Genomic DNA, 19414 nt, shown 5'->3' with positions numbered 1-19414 from the left:
TGTTCAGCTACAGCTACCCTCACAAAGCCAGCCAGCTTACACAAGGTAGGACCCTGCTGTGAAGCGAGCGAGGGCCGCGCTCGACAAGGCTATTAAGGCTAAAAATGAAGGCTCGTCGAGTAACGCCGAACAAGGAGGCCAGTCAAGTGGTGACGGTCAACAGGAAGGCGATAGTGGCGCTCAAGAGGAAGGCGAGGTTGATGAGTGAGGGGCTTGGTGGTGTCTTTCTTGTGTAGACAGAATGGAGGAGTATCGTAACGTGTAGATACTAAACACAACGTTTCGGATACCATTGGATTCCGTCATTTTATCTATTCTGAGTACTCATCTGCGTGCGTGATATTGCCGTGCCAACTTGTGATTTAAAAGACAGAGATGAGACTGATGGAGGGAGGAAAGAGGCGAGCAGAAAGTTGAGAGCAGGGCAGGGGTAGATGGAAGTTGGCCAGGCCGACCCAAACCACTGGAATTTTTAGGGGAGAATCGTCCAAGGTGACTGGTTGAGATCAACGCCTTGATCTTGGCTTGGGTACCAGGATCAGACAGTTGGTATAGGATGACATTGGTTCACGAGAGGACCGTTTGCCCTCTCGTGCCTCTCGTGCCTCTCGCGGAGTCTACCGTTCTCATAGTACAATGGGGTTCCGAAAGCATGTTGAATACCCAGTTACCTTTGTCGCGGCGTATTACCGTCGAGGTCTGATACCCACGAATGGGTGACAGAAGCCGCTCGGTAGCATTGACTCACTGAAGCAGTAGACATGGTATTCGCCGCCAGCATAAACACCAGAGCAAACAAGGTGGGGCTAACGGAAGCTATAGGAGTGGAAGTCGCTGGGACTCTAGGAGCGAAGGGCAGAAGCGAGAGGCGAGCGACGAGGCGGGGGGGGTTGAAAAAGAAAGAATCAAAATGTTTGTCTCTTGGAGGAGCAGGGAAGAGACGCGATAACAAGGATTGATACTTTGTACCGTGGCCGAGATTACACTCTCTGTTGAATATTGCGGGTTGGAACAAAGCTGCCTCAAAGTTTGTAGAGATTCCTGTCCAGAGATAAAGAAGTTGCCTCGGCGCTTGGATTTCAGTTAGATTCAAGGATCAAAGTCGTGGCGGTATATATCTCTGACCCATTACGATGAGCGATGTCTGCCCACCTTACGGAGTACTTGCTTTGTACTGTAAGGTAGTTACCCCGCTACCTAACTTGTTGTCTCACGTCAACCACGTTCCATTGTCGCAATGGCATCCTGAATCCTAGAAATGGGTACCTTACTCTATTGAGGCGGCAGGATAAGTAGATTCCAACTCCATACTCTGATACCTTGGTTGTCTCCACTATAGTAAGCCACGCTGCGCTCAGTCGCTGGAGATTGCTGTTTCCCCCAAGGTTCGGTGAGCCTGTGATGCTTTGCTGAGGTTCGCGCTTACCTCAAGGCACCCAGGAGGGGCTTTATTCCGATGCAGCTTCCTGCGACTCATGTATTTGTACTTGACATAAATTACCCTGATGTGTGAAAGGCAATGGCTGGCAGTATCGAGAGTAACTGTTCTGAGGCGCGGAAACAAGATCTGGAAGTAGATTCGGTAAAACCCTTGGCACCTTGCCTGAGGTGCAGGCGCTTTGGGTTCAAGGAAACGGAAAAAGGTACATCCCATGAGTACTTACGTTACTGTGGTATTCATATTGTGTAGGATGCCAGAGGGTGCCAGTGGGTGCCCTGTCGTGCGGCGTGCCTGTTTTCTTACCTTACCGTGCCTGGGGCTTGAGGTGGGTTCCATCCAATTGTTCATCCTTCAGGTCGCCAGTGACGCCACATACCTCCGCCTGCCGCCTGCACCCGCCTCTTTCTTTGACGTCCCACGGTCCCAAAGCCTGCTTCTTGCTTGTCTCGGCTGCTTCTATTTGCTCTTAACCCGGCTGCAGCCTCACTTCAGCGCGCCTATCGCGACATCACACTGCAACGCGGCACCTTGGGAGATCTCGTCATCCTCTCCATCTGCAACTCCTAACTTGTTTAGTTTTCTTCAGTGACGGCTTCCGAGTTCCAAGTCCCCGACACTTGCCACTAAACATATCGATCCTGCCACTGTGACCCGAAAGTGAACCCAGCTCACTCCAGGACCTTACTGCTTGCATCTCGATTGGCTCCTGTCATCTTATCCGTATCCTTCTCCACCATTTCAACCCAACGCGGACTACCGACAGTTGTACCTACCTGACCTCACTTGGACTGTCACCGACTCATCTCACACAAGGTCCTGCGCCAACGTTCCGGGACATGATCCCGTCGTTGCTGTCTCGACCTCGCCACCAAACATGGAAGTCAGCATCCAGAGAGCTTTAAACGATAAGCTCTATGACAAGCGCAAGGTTGGCGCACTCGAGTACGCCTTACCATCCCCAGCACTCCCCTTATTCTCATTCACTTCATCTCATCTCATCTCATCTCATGCTCTTCACTCGTGGCTGACTCTTTGCATTTCAAACTCGCTCTAGGCTCGAACGAGTCATCCGAGAGCTAGTCGTTACTAGAGACTACCCAAGAGTCCAAGCAATCCTCGAGCAACTCTGCAATGAGTTCGCCTATGCGGTGCATCAACCCCATGCTCGAAATGGAGGCTTGATAGGCCTGGCCGCAGCTGCCATCGCCCTCGGTCACGTATGTGCCAACATGCACCTTTCATGAAATGGCTGTGATCACTATTCTTGGCCTGGACCTTTGTGGCTGATTTGACATCATAGGAACTACCCCGCTATCTCGAGAAGATCGTTCCGCCAGTGCTAGCATGCTTCACTGATCAAGATGCGAGAGTCAGATACTATGCCTGTGAGGCCATGTACAATATTGCCAAGGTCGCCAAGGGGGAGATCTTGATATACTTTAATGACATCTTCGACGCCCTCTGCAAGGTTAGTACACTCGACGTCAAAGACAAAAATACACCACCCCAGCGTCCCCCTTCGCCCGGAGTTCTGACCTGACTATATACACAGCTGGGAGCCGACTCTGAGTTATCCGTCAAAAACGGTGCCGAACTGCTCGACCGACTGATCAAAGACATTGTCTCTGAATCGGCTGCGTCGTACGTGTCCGTCCTTGAGGGAGAGTTGGATCAGCAGGAGCTTAGCGATAAGGATGAACTTGAAGAACGCGCTGCCCCTCCTACCGCCTTTTCCTTACGCCGATTCATCCCACTCCTCCAGGAGCGCATCTGGGTCATCAACCCTTTTACCCGCCAATTCTTAGTTGGCTGGATTACATTGCTCGACTCTATTCCTGACTTGGAACTCGTCACATTTCTTCCCGACTTCCTCGGTGGCTTGCTCAGGTTTCTGAGTGACCCCAATAGAGATGTTCACGTTGCAACTAGAGCCTGCCTCGACAAGTTTCTCAGCGAGATTAAGAGGATATCTAGGATCAAGAAGGGCATCGCTGAGAGCAAAAAGTCGCGCGAAGGCGGAAAACGAAAACGCGAAGAGTCGGTAGATTCGGGGAGTCTCCAAATCGGCCCGGAAGAGGGTGATGAGGTTGACTCACAATCCGACGACGATGATAGCAGCGGCGAGGAAGACTGGGTACCAGGACAAGATGTCCAAATCAACTACCGAAAAATTCTCGAGATACTAACCGCCACTCTGGACTCTCCCCTTGGTAAGGCTTGCATTTCACTCCGCCCTAGAGCCTAGTGCGAACTACAGCTGACTCTTTGTGTGATAGAGGAGGACTCTCTCTTGGAGTCGCTGCGATGGATAGTCGAGTTCTTGGATATTTGCCCCGAAGAGGTACTACCTTTCACTCCAAAGGTCCTGGCTCACATGCTACCTGCTATGGCCAGTGGTGTTGAATCCATACGCCAAGCTGCCGCACGCGTCAATGCCGGCCTGATGGACTATGTCGTCTCCCTCTCTGACGAGCCTGAGATAGGTGGCGCCTCTCAGTCCATGTCACGCATCCCATTATCTGGCGAACGACAGGAGGGGCCATCTAGTGCACGAGCTTCCCTTTCTAGTTCGCGGGACCTCGAAATGCGGAGCCCAACCCCAGCCCAGGGGCACAATCGTTCTCTCTCGACGCCGGTTGCACCGTTAACAAATAACCATCCCCAAGTAGATTTGGACTACGCCGCAGCCGTGAATGCTTTGACACTGTTGTTCCTCAATGACCACGAGGCAACTCGTGTTGCGGCCTTGACGTGGTTGATAATGCTTCATAGGAAGGCCCCTAGGAAAGTTCTCGCCTTTAATGACGGAACTTTCCCTGCCTTGCTTAAGACGCTCTCTGATCCAGCTGAAACTGTTGTCACGAAAGATCTACAGCTGCTGTCACAGATCTCTCGCAACAGCGAAGACGATTACTTTTCAAATTTCATGGTCAACTTATTGCAGCTGTTTGCTACTGACAGAAAACTGCTTGAGACACGAGGAAACCTGATCATCCGCCAGCTTTGCGTGAGCCTGAGCGCAGAGAGGATCTACCGTACACTCGCAGACTGTATCGAAAAGGAGGAAGATGTCGAGTTTGCTAGCATAATGGTGCAGAATCTGAACAACAACCTAATTACTGCTCCGGAGCTGTCGGAACTGCGCAAGCGACTTCGGAATTTGGAATCGAAGGCAAGATTCCCGGTTCTCCTATTTCGATTACTTTGCTGACGAACGATATACAGGACGGACAAACTTTCTTTGTCGCGCTGTTCCGCTCGTGGTGCCACAACGCCGTCGCAACCTTTTCCCTCTGCCTGTTGGCCCAGGCTTACGAGCAGGCGTATAACCTTCTGCAAATTTTGTGAGTCTCGAGTTCGTCGCAGATTTATTACGATCACTGTGGGCTAATGAGACGGTGACAGCGCCGAGCTGGAGATGACGGTGAACATTCTTATCCAGATTGACAAGCTGGTGCAGTTGATAGAATCTCCTGTATTCACTTGTAAGTTTGCAATGGCCCACGTTGTCACTCCAGCTAACGGCCAAAAGACCTCCGACTGCAGCTTCTTGAGCCTGAGAAATTTCCTCACTTGTACAAATGCCTGTACGGCCTTTTGATGCTCCTCCCCCAATCCTCGGCTTTTGCCGCCCTAAAGAATCGCTTGAACGCAGTCAGTTCAATCGGGTACCTCCACATTGCCCCCAAAGTGTAAGTGCCACCAGGCCGTACCTCTCCCTGAGAACACAGGCAACTTCAAGGCGTGATTGTATGACAACTGCTGACTCTAACCCCATAGCAATCCACCCTCTACGGCAAGCTCAAGCTACGACAGGCCGAATAGGCTCAAGAGTAGAGAGGATAGCATCATTCGATGGAACGAGCTACTGGAGAAGTTCCGCACTGTCCAGGAAAGGGCTCGCCGAGCCCAGAGACACTCTGGCGACGTTGAGGAAGGCCGAGGCAGCCTTGGTGTCGCGGATTTGCGGCTTGGAGAAGGCCTCGACTCAAAGGGAGCAAAAGAGGCGCGCAATACCAGCGGGCCACCTGTTCCTGTCAAAGACCCTCCTCCACCTGCACCAGCAGCGGTCAAGAGATCAGGTTTGGGTATGCGGCAGATTAGGAACCTGGGAGGTGCAGTCAGGGGAAAGCGACCTGGCTAATGGCCGGTGCAGACGGCTTGTGGCCTTTAGCGAATCATTGTGCAAATACCCCCAACATACGCAAGCGCGAGCTTGCAAGTGTCTGTATTGTAGACGAAATAACATAATCATCAACGGCCTTTGCGGGGACTTTCGCGTTCAACGAGCCCTTCGAATATGGCATCGCGGTGCTGTGCTACGGCCCGTACTTCTGCGCGAAGATGCTCTAACTCAGCCCGGGCTGTCCTAACATCATCGGGGAGAGCCGAGAACTGGCCGACTTCGGCATCCAGACCCTTCTTTTGGGCAAGGAGGTCAAGAAAGTCGGCCTCATCTTGAGCAACCTTTTCGATGGTAGGATGGGAGGCAGCTGGAGATTGGTTGAGAGTAGCCATGCGGTCCTTGAGTTCGGGGATGCGCGCGGCCATGGCCTTGATCCTCCTCTGCATGTCCAAATTCTGCCGGGCCAGGTCAGCGACGGGCTTGTAGTCGTCACTTTTCAAGGTGCGCAGCATCTCGTTAGCCATGGCAGCCTCTCGCTCAATGTGCTTTTGGAGAATGTGCACCCGAACGCGCATCTGTTCTAGCTCCGAGGCTTCGGCATGCAGAGCAATCATAGAACGGCCAATACTCTCGGCATCCGGGTGGGCTACGGAGAGTTGACATGACAAGGTAGCCAGTGAATTCAGCGCGGTGCGTCCTTCACGCGTAAGGTGATCCTGGACGGTGCCGAGGATCCTCTCCCGGACGGTGGCCGAGGTCGGGAGATCTGACTGGGTTTCGGAGCGGTCTTGGGCGATGCTCAGCTCCTGGAGGGCGGCGGCCTCGGCTCGAGTGACTAGTTCACGCTCTTCATCCGCGGCTTCGTTGGTATTAGCCAGGGCGAGGAGGGCTTTGAGGGTTTCGGGACTGCGCTCGAAAGGCGGGACGGAGCGGCCCTGATATTTTGAGGTGAGCCAGCTATCAACATAGCTCCAGTCTTTGGCGGTAGAGGCGGCGATGCGGGCTATCGAGGGTGAGAAGATGGCGGTTGTGGGTGGAAGATGAGCCATGTTGCGGTGCGGTGAGGTTCAGCTGTCTCTCTCATGTAGAGACACTGATGTAAAGGTACTCCTCTTTGGTATGGGCGGTGGATTTACCGGACTAGTAACCACAACTATCTTTGTCGTTGTTGCTTGTTATGATTATCGAGGAATTTGAGGTGCATTGGTTGCTTTGTCTCGCGACTGATTGGCGCCGGGTAGGTTCAGAGGAAGCAATGCAAGTGAGATGCAGGGTACGTACTCTGTAAGGCACAAAGCTCTGCCTAATCAGGCAAAGTGCAGCCAACACCCCTGCAAAAAGACGCCAAGTGGGCCCGATCTCCGTTGTGTCTACTTCTGGAATCTGGACACTTCAGCGCGTCTCCCAAGTGAGAGTCCCCGTCGCATTCATTGACGGAATATTGAGTTTGCGACTCGATCATCCAGGGGTGGCAACTCCATTGTAGAGCGCTTTCCGGTTTGCCTGTTTGCTGTGCATTGTCTACGGAAGAGCCTCAAGAAAAAAAAAAATAGGATTCGTGTTCTCTTCTAGAACTTGGTATTATCTTGCCATGGTTAGCCAATTGCCCAAGACAATTCTGGCTGTAAGAATAGCCGATGGGTGTTTGTGTACTTGTAAACATTGTATAACATCTTCGGAATAAGGACACGAAGGAGGCTTGTCACTGTCAGCCCGTTAAGGAGTACTTGCCCCACAACCTTAGCTTGATGTGGTCATATGTAGCTTTCATCCCATCCGTATTACTTGGCTTCTTTTGAGGACAACTTTTCCAATTTCCTCACTCTCTTTATACCCCCCCCTTCATTCCTCCCCCACTCTCTTCTTGAGCCTGGGTCGTTTTCTCTCTCCTTTCCTTCGAAATCTGTCCACTTACTCCTACACTCACACTTGGCTCCGAGCAACTGATTTCTCTTCACTCGTTCTTCGCAATCACCTGGCGCCAGCCATGTACGTCCGCCTTTGCGCCCTGGCTTTCGCAGCCAGTTTGCTCTCGACGCCTGCTCTCGCCATATCTGCCGACCAGATACCCTCCGATACCCCCGTGTCGTCCCTCCTGACCACCGCTCAAGCTCACCTGTCGAAGGGCCAGACTTCCGATGCACTTGTCTACTACGATGCCGCCGTCGCCCGCGACCCCTCCAACTACTTGACGCTATTCAAGCGCGCGACAACCTACCTCTCCCTCGGCCGTACGAGCCAGGCAACCGAAGACTTCAACAAGGTCCTGTCACTCAAGCCCGGCTTCGAGGGTGCCCACGTACAGCTGGCCAAGATCAAGTCCAAGATTGCAGACTGGGACGGCGCAAGAGAGCAGTACAAACTGGCCAAAAAGGACCCCGCCTCTGCTGAGCTCGCTGCCCTCGACGAGGCCCAGGGCGCTGCCCACCTCGCTGCGGCAGCCGAGAAGAGCGGCGACTGGGAAGCCTGCGTGGGACATGCCGGCCAGGCCATCATGACCGCCAACCGGGCCATTTCCCTGCGTGAGATGAGGTCGCGCTGCCGTTTCCAGCGGGGTGAGGTCGAGGAGGGCATGAGCGATCTGCACCACGTACTGCAGATGAGGCCGGGAGACACGACGCCGCACATCAAGATCGCCGCCATCACCTTTTACGGACTCGGTGATCTCCAGAACGGTATGGCCCAGACGCGGAAGTGCCTGCACTCCGACCCCGATTCGAAGCCCTGTAGGAAGCTCCTGAAGCAACAAAAGGCCATTGAGAAGACCCTGAACAGGGTCAATAAGGCTTTCGAGAAGAACCAACCCATGACCGGTGTCAAGCTACTCATCGACTCTGCCGACGACACCGGATTGATCACTGACATCAAGAACCAAGTCGAGGAACTGCGCGCCGACAGCACTATTCCCCCTGGCGCCCAGTCATCGCTTTACATCCAGGTGGCAGAAATGGCGTGCCAGGGCTACTACGACGTAAGTACAACGTACATTGGAAGAAACTGCATTTGGATTGGCTAACAACCGTCGTAGATGAACGGCAAGAAAGCCAAACAATACTGCGAGGAGGCCTTCGCCCTCAACGACCAATCGTTCTACGGCTTGCTGTACCGCGCCAAGGTCATGATGGAGGGAGAAGAGTTCGAGGCGGCCATCAGGTCCTTCGAGGAGGCTAGCAAGATCCGTCCAGACAAGAACGACGTCGTCCAACCCCTCATGCAAAAGGCCCAGATCGCACTGAAGCGGAGCAAGACAAAGGACTACTACAAGGTGCTCGGTGTATCCCACGACGCCGACGACCGCCAGATCAAGCAGGCCTACCGCAAGCTCTCCAAGGTCCACCACCCCGACAAGGCCGCCAAGCAAGGACTCTCCAAAGAGGCTGCGGAGAAGAAGATGGCATCCATCAACGAGGCGTACGAGATCCTCAGCAGCCCCGAGCTCCGTGAACGCTTCGACCGCGGCGACGACCCGAACAACCAGGAGCAGCAGGGCAGCCCGTTCCAGGGTAACCCCTTCGGTGGCGGGCACCCGTTCATGTACCAGCAGGGCGGCGGCGGCGGCGGCGGCCAGCAATTCCACTTCAAGTTTGGTGGAGGAGGCGGCGGTGGCGGCTTCCCCTTCTAAAGAGGATGGGGGTTGTGACGCATTGGGACAGACTCGAAGAGAGCGCAGCATCTGAATCAAGGAGTTTAATAGGTCAAAGCCTGGAGTTTCACGGGGCCTCACTCGACGGCCAATATTACATTTTATCGTCATTCGTAGTTTGAGACGGGGCAAACGGCTCCGAGCTAGGAGGCAAGAAGCCAGTCAATCGCAAGCTTCTCTCCTGGAGTCGATACCATAGTCTGTGGTGTCAGAAATAAACACAATGTGCCAATAAACACGTTCAAGTTGGCAACGAGACTTGGTGATACTTCTTTGCTTCGCGCCGAAAACCAAAACGTATACGCTTGCTGTCAGTATCCTGGCTGTTCGGGCTTGAACCCAGTACGAATCCTCTCCCCTCATGAGAGCAAGTTGGACACTTGACGAATACTAAGACGGCAGTCCATTGCTATTCGATTTTTATTGCTATTCTCGTTGGCCCCTTTACAAACAGTGATTCAGATGATCAGACTGGGGTTTCGGGAGTTGCAGTGTTGGTCCATTGCTGGCATTGCTCCCACAGGGACACAGATGAAGACGTGTCAATGACTTAACTTAGCACATGTAGAGAAGAGTGAGGGACGGCATGTCAGATTAGTTTCTATAAATCCGTCCGTGAGCATACCAACTCCAGGCAAGTCCGTCATTTTCTGACGCCAACATGTTGAGTATCCTTTCAAACGTTGCATTTTGCCAAACCACCGGATCCCCAGCACCAAATAGACCCCGCTCGGAAGACTGCGAGCATCATTCCTCACGTCACTACCTAGCAGAGGAAGAGTATTACTCGCCGGAATTGCTGGTATCGTGCCTATCGTGCCCCCCAAGTATAAAAAGACCAAATCGGGGGTCCGAGTTCCCCATAGGTCTCGACCCTGCTTTCTAAATTTACACGACCGCTCTAATCGGTGATCGAATCGTCAATGACAGTTTCTTCTATATGCACAGCGGCGTACCGTCTCAAGGGTTCGGGTTGTCGTTCTTTTTGATGAAGTAGGCCCTGCGAGGTTGTTGTTAGCGCACTGATTTTGTAGTGGGGGAATCAGGGGCAACTTACTTGCACGCCTCGTAGGCAGACCAGCAAATGGCTGTGCTAGGCATGGTGGTAACCACGCGGGGGCGCACACCCTTGAAGAAACCGCGGAAGCCCTCACGCTCGTATAGTAACCGGCATCCAGCCATGAATCCGTTCACATTTCTCAATGCCGGATCGGTGGCAGTTCCTCGGGTCTGAAGCATGGTCTTGATGACATCCATGGGCGTAGTCAAAGCGGCAGCGAAACCACCGGCGACACCACCAGCCAAGCAATGTGTTGTGGGATCGTATCCCTTGTCAGGGTTCATGGCCGTCGATATGGATTCGTACGCCAAGAATTGGAGGGCAGTGAAGGGCACCGTCATGGACAGCGTAGTTGGGTAAGAAACGTAGAAAGCCGCCAGTCCCTCGGTCTTGTAGACATACTTGGCGCAATCGGTCATGGAACGGTACATCTTAGCCGACCCCTGGATCTGCATGCGCTGCTTGATGACTAGAATTGACTCGACGTTAGTTACTGGGAATACCTAATGGGCGGACGAGGCGATGTTGGGACCACGTACCATCGAAAGGATTCATCAGCGCATCGCTGGCAATCGTAGCGCAAGCACCACTGGTCGCAGCAGCCAGAGGATGGTGAACACCGGCTTGGTTGCCACCCATAACATGCTTGACGGCCTCATATGTGGCGAAATATACAGCATGAGCGGGACCTGATAGTGTGAGCAAATGCAAGGCCTTCTTCGAAATGACAGCAGTAATGCTGGGAGGCCACTCACCGGCACCGGCAACGACACTGGACATGCCTCTCCACAAGCTGAGGACGCCCTCGCGACTAGCTATGCGGTATGTACCTTGAATCACACCATTATAGACGGCCGAGGGATTGGGGTTCAGGACCTGCATGCGGGTCTGCAAAGCTCGGGGTTAGCGGATGATGATTTGCGATATGCATTCATTGAAGGGAGCGGCATCGTACCTTGATAGCGTCAATCGGATACATGACAGTATGCTCCTGCAAATGGAATCATCAGCTTCCGGGACCTTGTGGATACCAAACGTGAAAGCGGGCAGCTCGTTCGGGGCCGAGACCGCAAGCAAAGAATATAGCGTACCGCTATGCCCGCAAACGCCCCGGCAGCCATGTTCTGCACGAGGGAAAAGTTGGGCGGTAGAGATTCATAGCTAGCAGAGCAAAGAGTCAGCGAGAGGGTACGATATGGTGTGCGTCATCGTCAAGAAGAGTCGATTGCGAAGGGTGGCGGCGGAAGATGTGGACGTGATAAATGTGTAGATGGGGGCATTGCGCACTCGTATTCCTCGGCGGGCTCTGCATTAGGCTGGGCCATTGCGGCCACAGCAGATGCTTCGCCGTAGGGCTTGGGCTGAAGAGCCGCCAGATTGACAGCTGGAGGGGGATCGAGGGGGTCGGCGATGGCGACCACGGATGTGGCGGGAGGAGCTCTCGTTGAGGGAGAGGCGGAAATGATCGCGTTGGCCGTCGGTGTCGATGGCTTTTCTGGTTTTTTTTGTCTTCTTTCCTCTCTACTCGCGATTATCTCTCGTAGGCCTAGGGAAACCTATGGCTCTGGACGTAGATTCGGAAAGAGGCCGTGGAGGATCGGTTCGGCCAGAAAAGTCGACGATATTCGGGCAACGGCGTGCAATGGCAAGTGCGAGTGCAATGGGAGCTATCTAGAAGAAGCGACCTTGAGCTCACGACGCCGTGCGTTGAGAGTTGCGATGCACGGTTGATATGCAGGTGGCAGTTGCGAGAGTTGAGGTTGGAGGAACGGCGGAGGTAAGGAAGACCAAACCAAGTCGTAACTAGCGGGAAAGGAAAAAAAAAAAAAAAAAAAAAAAAAAAAAGGCCAATTGGAGCTAGCAGAGTCAGGTAAAGCACAGGCAGTGGAGGCTGGGGCTAAGAGTGAAGGTCCAGTGAAGGTCCAGTGAAGGTACATTTACTGTGGATGAAGTCGGGGCCGAGAACTAAGGTGGAAGAGAGGGGACGAGACACCTAGCTACCTATCCGTAGGTTCCCAGGTATCCGTAATAGGTCGAGAATGGAAAGAAATCACATCCATGGATGGCCCTAAACCGAGGTAGACACGTAATTTGTAAAGAAGGCATTTGCTTGACAAGATATGCTCTCTACCTACCTTCCAATATCCGCACTTTAGGTAACTACATGACCTTACCTTCTGAGGTAGATGGTAGAGGTACCATAGGTAAGCCTGAGGTAGTCGCAGTTTTCCAGAGCTGCCCGGGAAGGTACTTGGGTCATTGAAGTCTCTCCTTCCAGCGGGTTTAATGCCAGCTGAGCCGGTTTTTCAGGGGTTCCCAGGCGAGCTACCTAACGGCCCGGTCTACCCAAGCACCTAAGGTACCTAAGATATCTTCCTACGCCAACGGACTTTAATATATGGTCTCAATATCTTGGTCACTTTTGCCTTTTGCCCTTTGCCCTTGGAACATTGAATATCTGTCTCTGGATATGTGTTGGCATGTTCAAGTCGCTAAGATGCAAAGAGGAATGTCACCCTTCAAGTTGCTCGTAATGCAAGGTGAGTGTTTATCTAATCTTGAAATGGCAGAGCATGACAAGACAGGAAGCCAACATGTTCCTCAAAATAGAGTAGAGACCGTATTGATGTCCAAACATGCTCGTATATCTCAGCAGCATGACCAGGCAGAAATAGGTCGGAGGGAAAAAGGGAGTGCAAGGAAGAGCTTCTGAACGAAAACTTTTTTTGTCCGTGTTCCATTCTGTCAACGTGTCCCAGTTCAACAGTAAACTGGACAGTCCAGATTCCAGAGTCCAACCTCGGGTCTCGTCTTGTGCGGCCTCGGAGATCAGCAGCCCGCTTTTCCCCCAAGACCCAGCTTCGGCTTGCCAGCAGCCAGTAGGCAGTTGATGGGATTTTTTCCCAGCTTTCTTGTCCTGCTTTTGACCAATGTCATGACCTCTCCTCTCCCGCGTCCTAGTCTGCCTATCGAGGCTATCATTGCATCTGGTATTCTGGTAAATCTGGTCGATGGCGGAGTGGGTCATCCTAGCAAGATCTGTGTGGATTTCTTCCCCTGACTTTTGTTATCAATCTCATCTCTGTCTGCTGACCCCTTCGCCACAGCATTTCCGTACACCGCACCGAATGTCGCGGCCGCAGTGCACTGTAAGTCGTCGTGTGGCCAGTGTTTTGTATCGTTTCTAACCTTTCCCTGACCGTGCAGATGCCAGAAACACAGTTCATGACGCTGACTTTACATCCGATGTGACCACATCCACCCTAGAAGTCCCATTTCGACACCTCAGACTTTGTATCGGCGCATCATCCGACCCTTTTGTCCATCTCAGATCTCAGGGCCCCCGGATTTGGCCTGAGATGATAGACAGCCCAACTGCGTTGAGGACAAGGCCAGCACCCAAGATGAGAATTGGATTACCATGTTCCTTTTCGGTTTTTTTTTTTTTCCTTTTTCGGTTTATCCGCACCTTAACACGCTTAGCTAAGCCAGCCAAGGGTTCGGCCGAACCCCCGGATTCAACGCGTGCTTTCAATGGGCCCGCGTGGCCGTTGTCTCCAGTGTTCCGACCCTCTCTATAAGCGCTCTCCGGCGAGTGGCTAAGGAAAAGGGTGACCTCAACACGAGACCTTGAAGCTGCCTTAGCTACCTGAGAGATATGTGGCAGGATGGCAGGGTCCCTAAGCAGGGTCTCAAAAGACGTGAGCACCACTGCAAAAGCGATCCAATCCAGTCAAACGGTAATACCCGCACAGTCTGACAAGCCCGACCCCCGCCGGCACTCACTCTCTCATCGTCTTTCTAGAAGGACAGAAAGAAGCCTCTAACCCTTGGGGGAGGCTGCGTTCACTTCCAAGGGCAATGGCCCATCAATTCGCGTCCTCGCTTCGACGACGCTTCCTCAAGGCTCATGTAGCCTCCGGCCTCGGTTCTGGAATAATATCGCACCCCCTTTGGCGGGTCGCTTCTTCTGCCCCTGCCAATGAAATGGGTAATATGGTGGACGTACGGATACGAGTACAGACAGAGAGGACAGGACACCCCCCCTCTCTTTCTGTCTATCCCTTCCCAAAGCATGGCATATGGTTTACATTATCGTCAGGTATGATACTTAACATGTTGGGCTTGCGCGGGTTTAGTATTTGCAAAGGCTGCAGTTGGTAAGGCAAAGGGAAACGATGCGGAAGAGAGCGCCACAAACAACAAAAGGTCGTCTCGTCTCCTGCAATTCGCAATAGCATAATACCACCAATATGGGGGACGATCAAGGCTCTCAGATTCGTTAATCTCGGTTGCCAGCATCCTTTCTCGACACGGCACTCGGGCCTCCATTGCTTGCATCTAATCTCATCTTATCAATCTCCAGCCCTAGAACGCCCATCCAGACTCCAGTATTGGCATCCGCCACTGAGCGGACTTCACCATCTCCGGCCACATCCACCTTGTCACGCTCCGGACAAAAAAACTTTTTTTCTTTCCTCCCTGACACTGTGCTCCGTATTGCCTTGTCAGTGTCACTGTCTGAGCTGCTAGCTTGCTACTCGGCGAGTACTTGCACAGCTACCCAGGGGCTCGAATCAACTCGCATTGACTTGGTTTGACTCTGTTGCAATCCCCTTATAGTAATGGCGAATGTGTGCTTGCGTGGCACGCCTATACTTGCGTACTTGTCCTCGTCCGCGGATCGCTTCGCCTAAAGGCACTCATACGGTGCTATGGAACCCCGGATACGGGCTGCTCGGAGATACGACATCTCCCTTTCCCCGTCCGGTCCGGCGTACGCCCCGTCGGCTGGACCATGAGAGTGACAGCTCTCAAGGTTCGCGCTGGTGATTCAAATCTGTCTATTCCAATTCTATATTGATAGTTCGTGTGCATACTACTGGGCTTCTTGAGCCGGGTATCCTCCTTCGCATTCCTTGCCAACTATGGCGGACCCACGTCGAGGACTGAAAATGTTCAAAGCCATAAAATTCATGTTCCCATGACCCCTTTACCCAGCTTCACTCTCCGGATTCTACTTTACTGGTCAACAAACCCATAACATTGTCTACGGATGTGGGGTTACAGCATTAGAGCCCTCCTCCGCCTTGGGGATTGCTGCGGTGGGCCTGCTGGAATTGGTAAATCAGCCCCAATACCCCGGCGTCTTGCTCGCCTGTATCAGCCATGCTATTTTCTCGACTCAACCCTTTGGGCGGCGACGTCTCCCATACAGACTCGCCTAGAGGTCCCGAGCCTCCATAGATCTCGTCTTCGAATGGTCCTTGAGAATGCAGTTTGCCGTCTATACCCAGGCCGTCTTCAGACTCTTCAATGATACCTTCGCCTTGGTATCCCCCACGGCCCGCTCGGCTCCGATGCGTACTTCGGACGCCGAACCCTGTCGCAGCCGGTTGGTGGTGTGGGTCGAGGAGCATCGATGCCATCGGCGACGGAGCCGTCATCGAAGGCCCAAACCTCGGCGTTCGGGTTTGTTGTCCAACTCCACCACCAGGAGGAGCCCGACTCCGTGACAGGTCATGCCGACCCATCCTGGAGTTTTGCATGTCGGCCGCCAGTGTTGGCGAGTTCAGCCCGGGGAACGCTGGTGGAGGATGGAAAGGATGGCGACTTCCCGGCGGTAGATGGCCCGGGATGCCCGTTTTCGGGTTAATCACATAGTTGTCCAAGAAGCCGTAGTAAGATGCCGCCATCTTGTTATGCTTCGTGGAATAATAGTCTTCTCGAACATCGCCAGGGCCGGATGGTTGCTTAGCCTTGCCCATGCCCTTCTTGAAGTCGAACTCAGCAAACGAGCAGATGTAGCCAACTCCATCCACGTGGATTGTGAATTCCCGGAAGAAGTCGATTATCTGATCGCTGCATTTCGGTGCCGAGAAGATGAGCACCAGCGAGGCTGTAAGTATACCAATGATCTCCTCCATCAGAATCACCAGCTTGAGCTTGTACAGCTCCGAGAATTCACGCTTTACATCGGCTGTGTGAAGACGGTCTTTCCAGTGGTCTGGCATGTAGCGCGTGTATTCAATGACATAGAGCAGGGCGTGCTCTGGATTGAACACGGTTGTCTCTTCAGATATCATGCCCCTGGCAGCCGCCCATATGGCTGCGAACAAGCCAATATAGAACAGTGCTGACCGCTCAGATGTGATCTCGAACCCAAGGAAGAGTTGTGGATCGAGGAATGAGGCGACAGCAAGAACCGAAGTAAGAGCTCCTGCGACGAAGGTTACCGTTCTAGCAAATTGTTCCGTCATTTTTTTCGGGAACTGGTCAATATATCGACTCGCAAACGGATAAGACATATTGATACGCTCTTGGAAGAGATGCGGGACCTCATTGAACTCGCGAAACTTCCACTCAGCAAGAGGCGTGTATCTTCTGTGGCTGAACGTTGAAGGGTCTTTCTGGTATTCCTGATGCCCAATATATTAGCTTCTCTGATGTGATCTTTGTGAAGTCACAATAAAAAGACACTTACATTGTAGTACGTGAATGCATGCACCACAATGAGATAAGCGACCACAAAAGGCCCTATCAACAAGTTGATGACCCCGGCGAAGACAAGCCTCGACTTCAACTTGAGACTCAAAAGACCTCGGCGATCGGCTTTGAGGAACTCTTGATGAACCTGATTGTTGGAGTCGAAAACATAAGTCAAGATTGCGAAATGCAAGTTCCATTCCAGACTTCGGGAAAAGAACTGGTGTTGTCGCAAGAAGGGTATCGGGAGCGTAAGGTCGAGAATGTCCTTATTCATCATGGCTATCAAGTAGTTCTCTCTCCGCATGAGACGGTTGGCAATGTCTGCAGCATCCAGCCTCTCCTTAGACTGATTGCGCATCCACTCTCGCGCAGATGGTCGTACGTTGATGGCTGTTTTGGGATTCGCGTCCCGCAAGGCCATGACGCGGGCAACGATATCTTGCCAGGATACAGTCTGCATATCCTCCTCCGGTATCTCTAGTAGATATATGTAGAAGTTGCGCATGTGGTTCAAACGTCGAAGGTCTATGGTGAACTGTACTGTCTTCCATATAAAGTAGAATACGTAGAGCCACAATCCTGTATTCCACATGAACGACATCTTTCTGGTGCACTGAGGAATCGTAACTTCTTTCAATGAGTTGCTGTTGGGGATTTTCGTGTACTCAACACATTGAGTAAGAAAGGTCAGAAATACGGCGAAGAAGGCGGACTCTCTAGAAGTATATGGTCAGCATCTTTCACATGTACTGTCAACGTCCAGCAGACCAAAGGTCTCGACTTACACTAGGTGTAATGCCCGCGCGCACACGATACACCAGAAACCGCTCCCTCGGTAGTAGTAGTAGACATCCTGAACGAAGAAGTCGAGGTTCGAGACATTAACCCATCTCCAAAGAGCCTTTTCTTTTTCGTTATTAGATCCAAGGCCTCTGGAATATCGCTTCGCGTGAGGCCTGATTGGCTTGACGGGATCTGCTGGATGAAGTCTTTGCTGAGCTTGTGTTGCTTCCCATTGGGCATGTGTTCGTCGGCTAGAAGGACCGGGTATTGCGTTTTGCCTTGACGGAGTAGCTGGCTTCCTCCGCCCAGATCCTTTAGACTGCGCTACCGCTTCATGTGGTTCAACCAGCAGAGAAGCCGGGACGTCATTATCTCCGTCGTCATCCTGTCCCAGCCATCGTGGACTCGGCTCTTGTCGGATTCCGCCACGGTGATTTCCGCGACCGGTCTGCCCCGCTACGACTCCTGCAGTTGTTTTGAGCAGGTTGGCATTGCTGTCGAGAGTCGCTTGACTGTCTTCTACGGTGAGGCCTGGCATGTGGTCCAGGTCGTAGTCTTGGAACTGCTCTTGCAGATTCTCCTCGTCCACATCCAGACCTGCGTGTTCTTCGATATCCAGGTCGCCGTCCGGATCTCCTCTGAGCTCTTTGTAAAAAGACCTTGACCCTCGAGACAGCGGGCCGAGTTGAGGGAAGATGTTGGAAGCCATGTGGAGGAAAAGGTAATCGGAATACGGGGAAGGCTGATCGGTCGTCAAGGCCTATGATCGTCGCTCATGGCGACGCGTAGGGGCCTTGTTTGGAGAAGGAAGGAACGAGTGCAGCTTGCGCGACAAGAAGCAGTCTGATTTGGAGGTCAGAGTCGGTTGGGTATCGCGTTTCTAGAGGAGTACTAGGTCAGCTAGGGAGAACGACGAGGTTTAAACGGCAAGGCGATTTGAAGGTGGCTCTGTGGCTGTCACTTGATATGAGGTTTGGCGGTCATGTGGCCATCTCGGGTGGTTGCAGGTGACAGAGGCTCTGGGAAGTGTTGGGGGTGAAGGACTTCATACTCACAAGCCCATGCGGAGTGACTCCTGGTCAGCGCAGGTAAGTAAGTTTGACACGGTGGAACAAGGAAGCTAGCTACTGCATAAGGAAGCTTTTAGTCTGATGTTGAAACAGTAAAAGACGATTACAGTCACAAAGTCTGCATACCAGTTGAGGAAGGTAAGGTAGGAAGAAGGATAAGAAGACGGCACGTTGTTCAGAGAAAGATGCCTTGCTCGAATGGGTAAACCCGTTGTGTCGGACACTCGCACCACGCTAAGATAAGTCAAGAACGGACAATTTGACCTGAGCGGCACGAGTAGCAGAAATACTCAAAAGAAACCAAAGCTGTAAGATAGTGTCTAGCAAAGGTCAGGACAGGCCATGGAGGGATCAGTAAGGTAAGTACCTTTCGCTTTGGCTTCCCAGTTGCAACTATTAGTCTCCCTCCAGCAGATAGGCAGCTAGCTGTATGTGGTGCGCATACGGAGAACATCCAGGTGACGGCATGGCTCAGACGTGCTGAGTGGGGGCCGTAGACACAGGCAGCAGGCGGTCAATGTCATTTTTGCCGTTCTTATTCCCGACCGCCTTCTCTGGGGGTTGGACGTCATAAGGTGCCTTATCGACGCTCTTATCTCAAGGTATCTAAGGTACCCGAAGGTCTGTGAGTGTTAGGTGACCAACCATACGGAGTACCTAGCTAGGTATCTGTACTCCGTACTCCGTACCATCCAGAGGATTGCACCAGGCCTCCTTCCATACCCATCCGACCCTTGCTTACGTACTTCAGCGATATTGCGCTTCGCACCAGCCCTGTGTACCTACTGGAAGTACAGAGTAT

At 52.6% G+C, this 19414-nt stretch overlaps 8 protein-coding genes across 8 annotated transcripts; 4 read left to right on the top strand and 4 right to left on the bottom strand.

Moving 5' to 3' along the window:
- Window positions 1-480: 480 nt before the first annotated feature.
- On the bottom strand, window positions 481-1331 carry BDP55DRAFT_230598 (uncharacterized protein). Its single transcript, XM_060566147.1, has 3 exons — window positions 1272-1331; window positions 1126-1201; window positions 481-1071 (listed from the first exon to the last, which is right to left on the bottom strand). The coding sequence occupies exons 2-3, from the start codon at window positions 1127-1129 to the stop codon at window positions 668-670; spliced, it is 408 nt and encodes a 135-aa protein (XP_060427051.1). The 5' UTR covers window positions 1130-1201; window positions 1272-1331; the 3' UTR covers window positions 481-667.
- Window positions 1332-2315: 984 nt separating this feature from the next.
- On the top strand, window positions 2316-5585 carry BDP55DRAFT_634288 (vacuolar protein 14 C-terminal Fig4p binding-domain-containing protein; the record flags this gene model as incomplete). The annotated part of the gene is made up of 9 exons (XM_060572648.1): window positions 2316-2383; window positions 2496-2658; window positions 2742-2909; window positions 2994-3651; window positions 3718-4625; window positions 4667-4785; window positions 4847-4926; window positions 4974-5133; window positions 5222-5585. The coding sequence occupies 9 exons, from the start codon at window positions 2316-2318 to the stop codon at window positions 5583-5585; spliced, it is 2688 nt and encodes an 895-aa protein (XP_060427050.1).
- A 110-nt stretch (window positions 5586-5695) lies between these two features.
- Window positions 5696-6616, bottom strand: BDP55DRAFT_634287 (uncharacterized protein; the record flags this gene model as incomplete). The annotated part of the gene is made up of 1 exon (XM_060572647.1): window positions 5696-6616. One exon carries the CDS (start codon window positions 6614-6616, stop codon window positions 5696-5698), a length of 921 nt encoding a protein of 306 aa, XP_060427049.1.
- A 729-nt stretch (window positions 6617-7345) lies between these two features.
- Window positions 7346-9281, top strand: BDP55DRAFT_230465 (DnaJ domain-containing protein). Its single transcript, XM_060566146.1, has 2 exons — window positions 7346-8538; window positions 8596-9281. The coding sequence occupies exons 1-2, from the start codon at window positions 7555-7557 to the stop codon at window positions 9187-9189; spliced, it is 1578 nt and encodes a 525-aa protein (XP_060427048.1). The 5' UTR covers window positions 7346-7554; the 3' UTR covers window positions 9190-9281.
- Window positions 9282-10133: 852 nt separating this feature from the next.
- BDP55DRAFT_230417 (mitochondrial carrier domain-containing protein) lies at window positions 10134-11705 on the bottom strand. The gene is made up of 7 exons (XM_060566145.1): window positions 11558-11705; window positions 11362-11431; window positions 11226-11261; window positions 11026-11158; window positions 10810-10959; window positions 10268-10739; window positions 10134-10210 (listed from the first exon to the last, which is right to left on the bottom strand). The coding sequence occupies exons 1-7, from the start codon at window positions 11593-11595 to the stop codon at window positions 10171-10173; spliced, it is 939 nt and encodes a 312-aa protein (XP_060427047.1). The 5' UTR covers window positions 11596-11705; the 3' UTR covers window positions 10134-10170.
- A 1367-nt stretch (window positions 11706-13072) lies between these two features.
- BDP55DRAFT_230346 (uncharacterized protein) lies at window positions 13073-13991 on the top strand. The gene is made up of 3 exons (XM_060566144.1): window positions 13073-13311; window positions 13378-13419; window positions 13478-13991. Exons 1-3 carry the CDS (start codon window positions 13161-13163, stop codon window positions 13849-13851), a joined length of 567 nt encoding a protein of 188 aa, XP_060427046.1. The 5' UTR covers window positions 13073-13160; the 3' UTR covers window positions 13852-13991.
- On the top strand, window positions 13682-14537 carry BDP55DRAFT_670910 (uncharacterized protein). The gene has a single exon (XM_060575422.1). The coding sequence runs from the start codon at window positions 14132-14134 to the stop codon at window positions 14432-14434; it is 303 nt and encodes a 100-aa protein (XP_060427045.1). The 5' UTR covers window positions 13682-14131; the 3' UTR covers window positions 14435-14537.
- An 805-nt stretch (window positions 14538-15342) lies between these two features.
- BDP55DRAFT_557004 (autophagy protein Apg9) lies at window positions 15343-18251 on the bottom strand (the record flags this gene model as incomplete). The annotated part of the gene is made up of 3 exons (XM_060569651.1): window positions 15343-16689; window positions 16755-17475; window positions 17545-18251. 3 exons carry the CDS (start codon window positions 18249-18251, stop codon window positions 15343-15345), a joined length of 2775 nt encoding a protein of 924 aa, XP_060427044.1.
- Window positions 18252-19414: the final 1163 nt, after the last annotated feature.

This window comes from Colletotrichum godetiae (assembly GCF_030913485.1).
Source record: "Colletotrichum godetiae strain CBS 193.32 chromosome Unknown BDP55scaffold_33, whole genome shotgun sequence".
Taxonomy (NCBI): Eukaryota; Fungi; Ascomycota; class Sordariomycetes; order Glomerellales; family Glomerellaceae; genus Colletotrichum; species Colletotrichum godetiae.
Note: the sequence above shows the minus strand (reverse complement) of the source record. Positions and strands in the feature narration are given on the sequence as shown.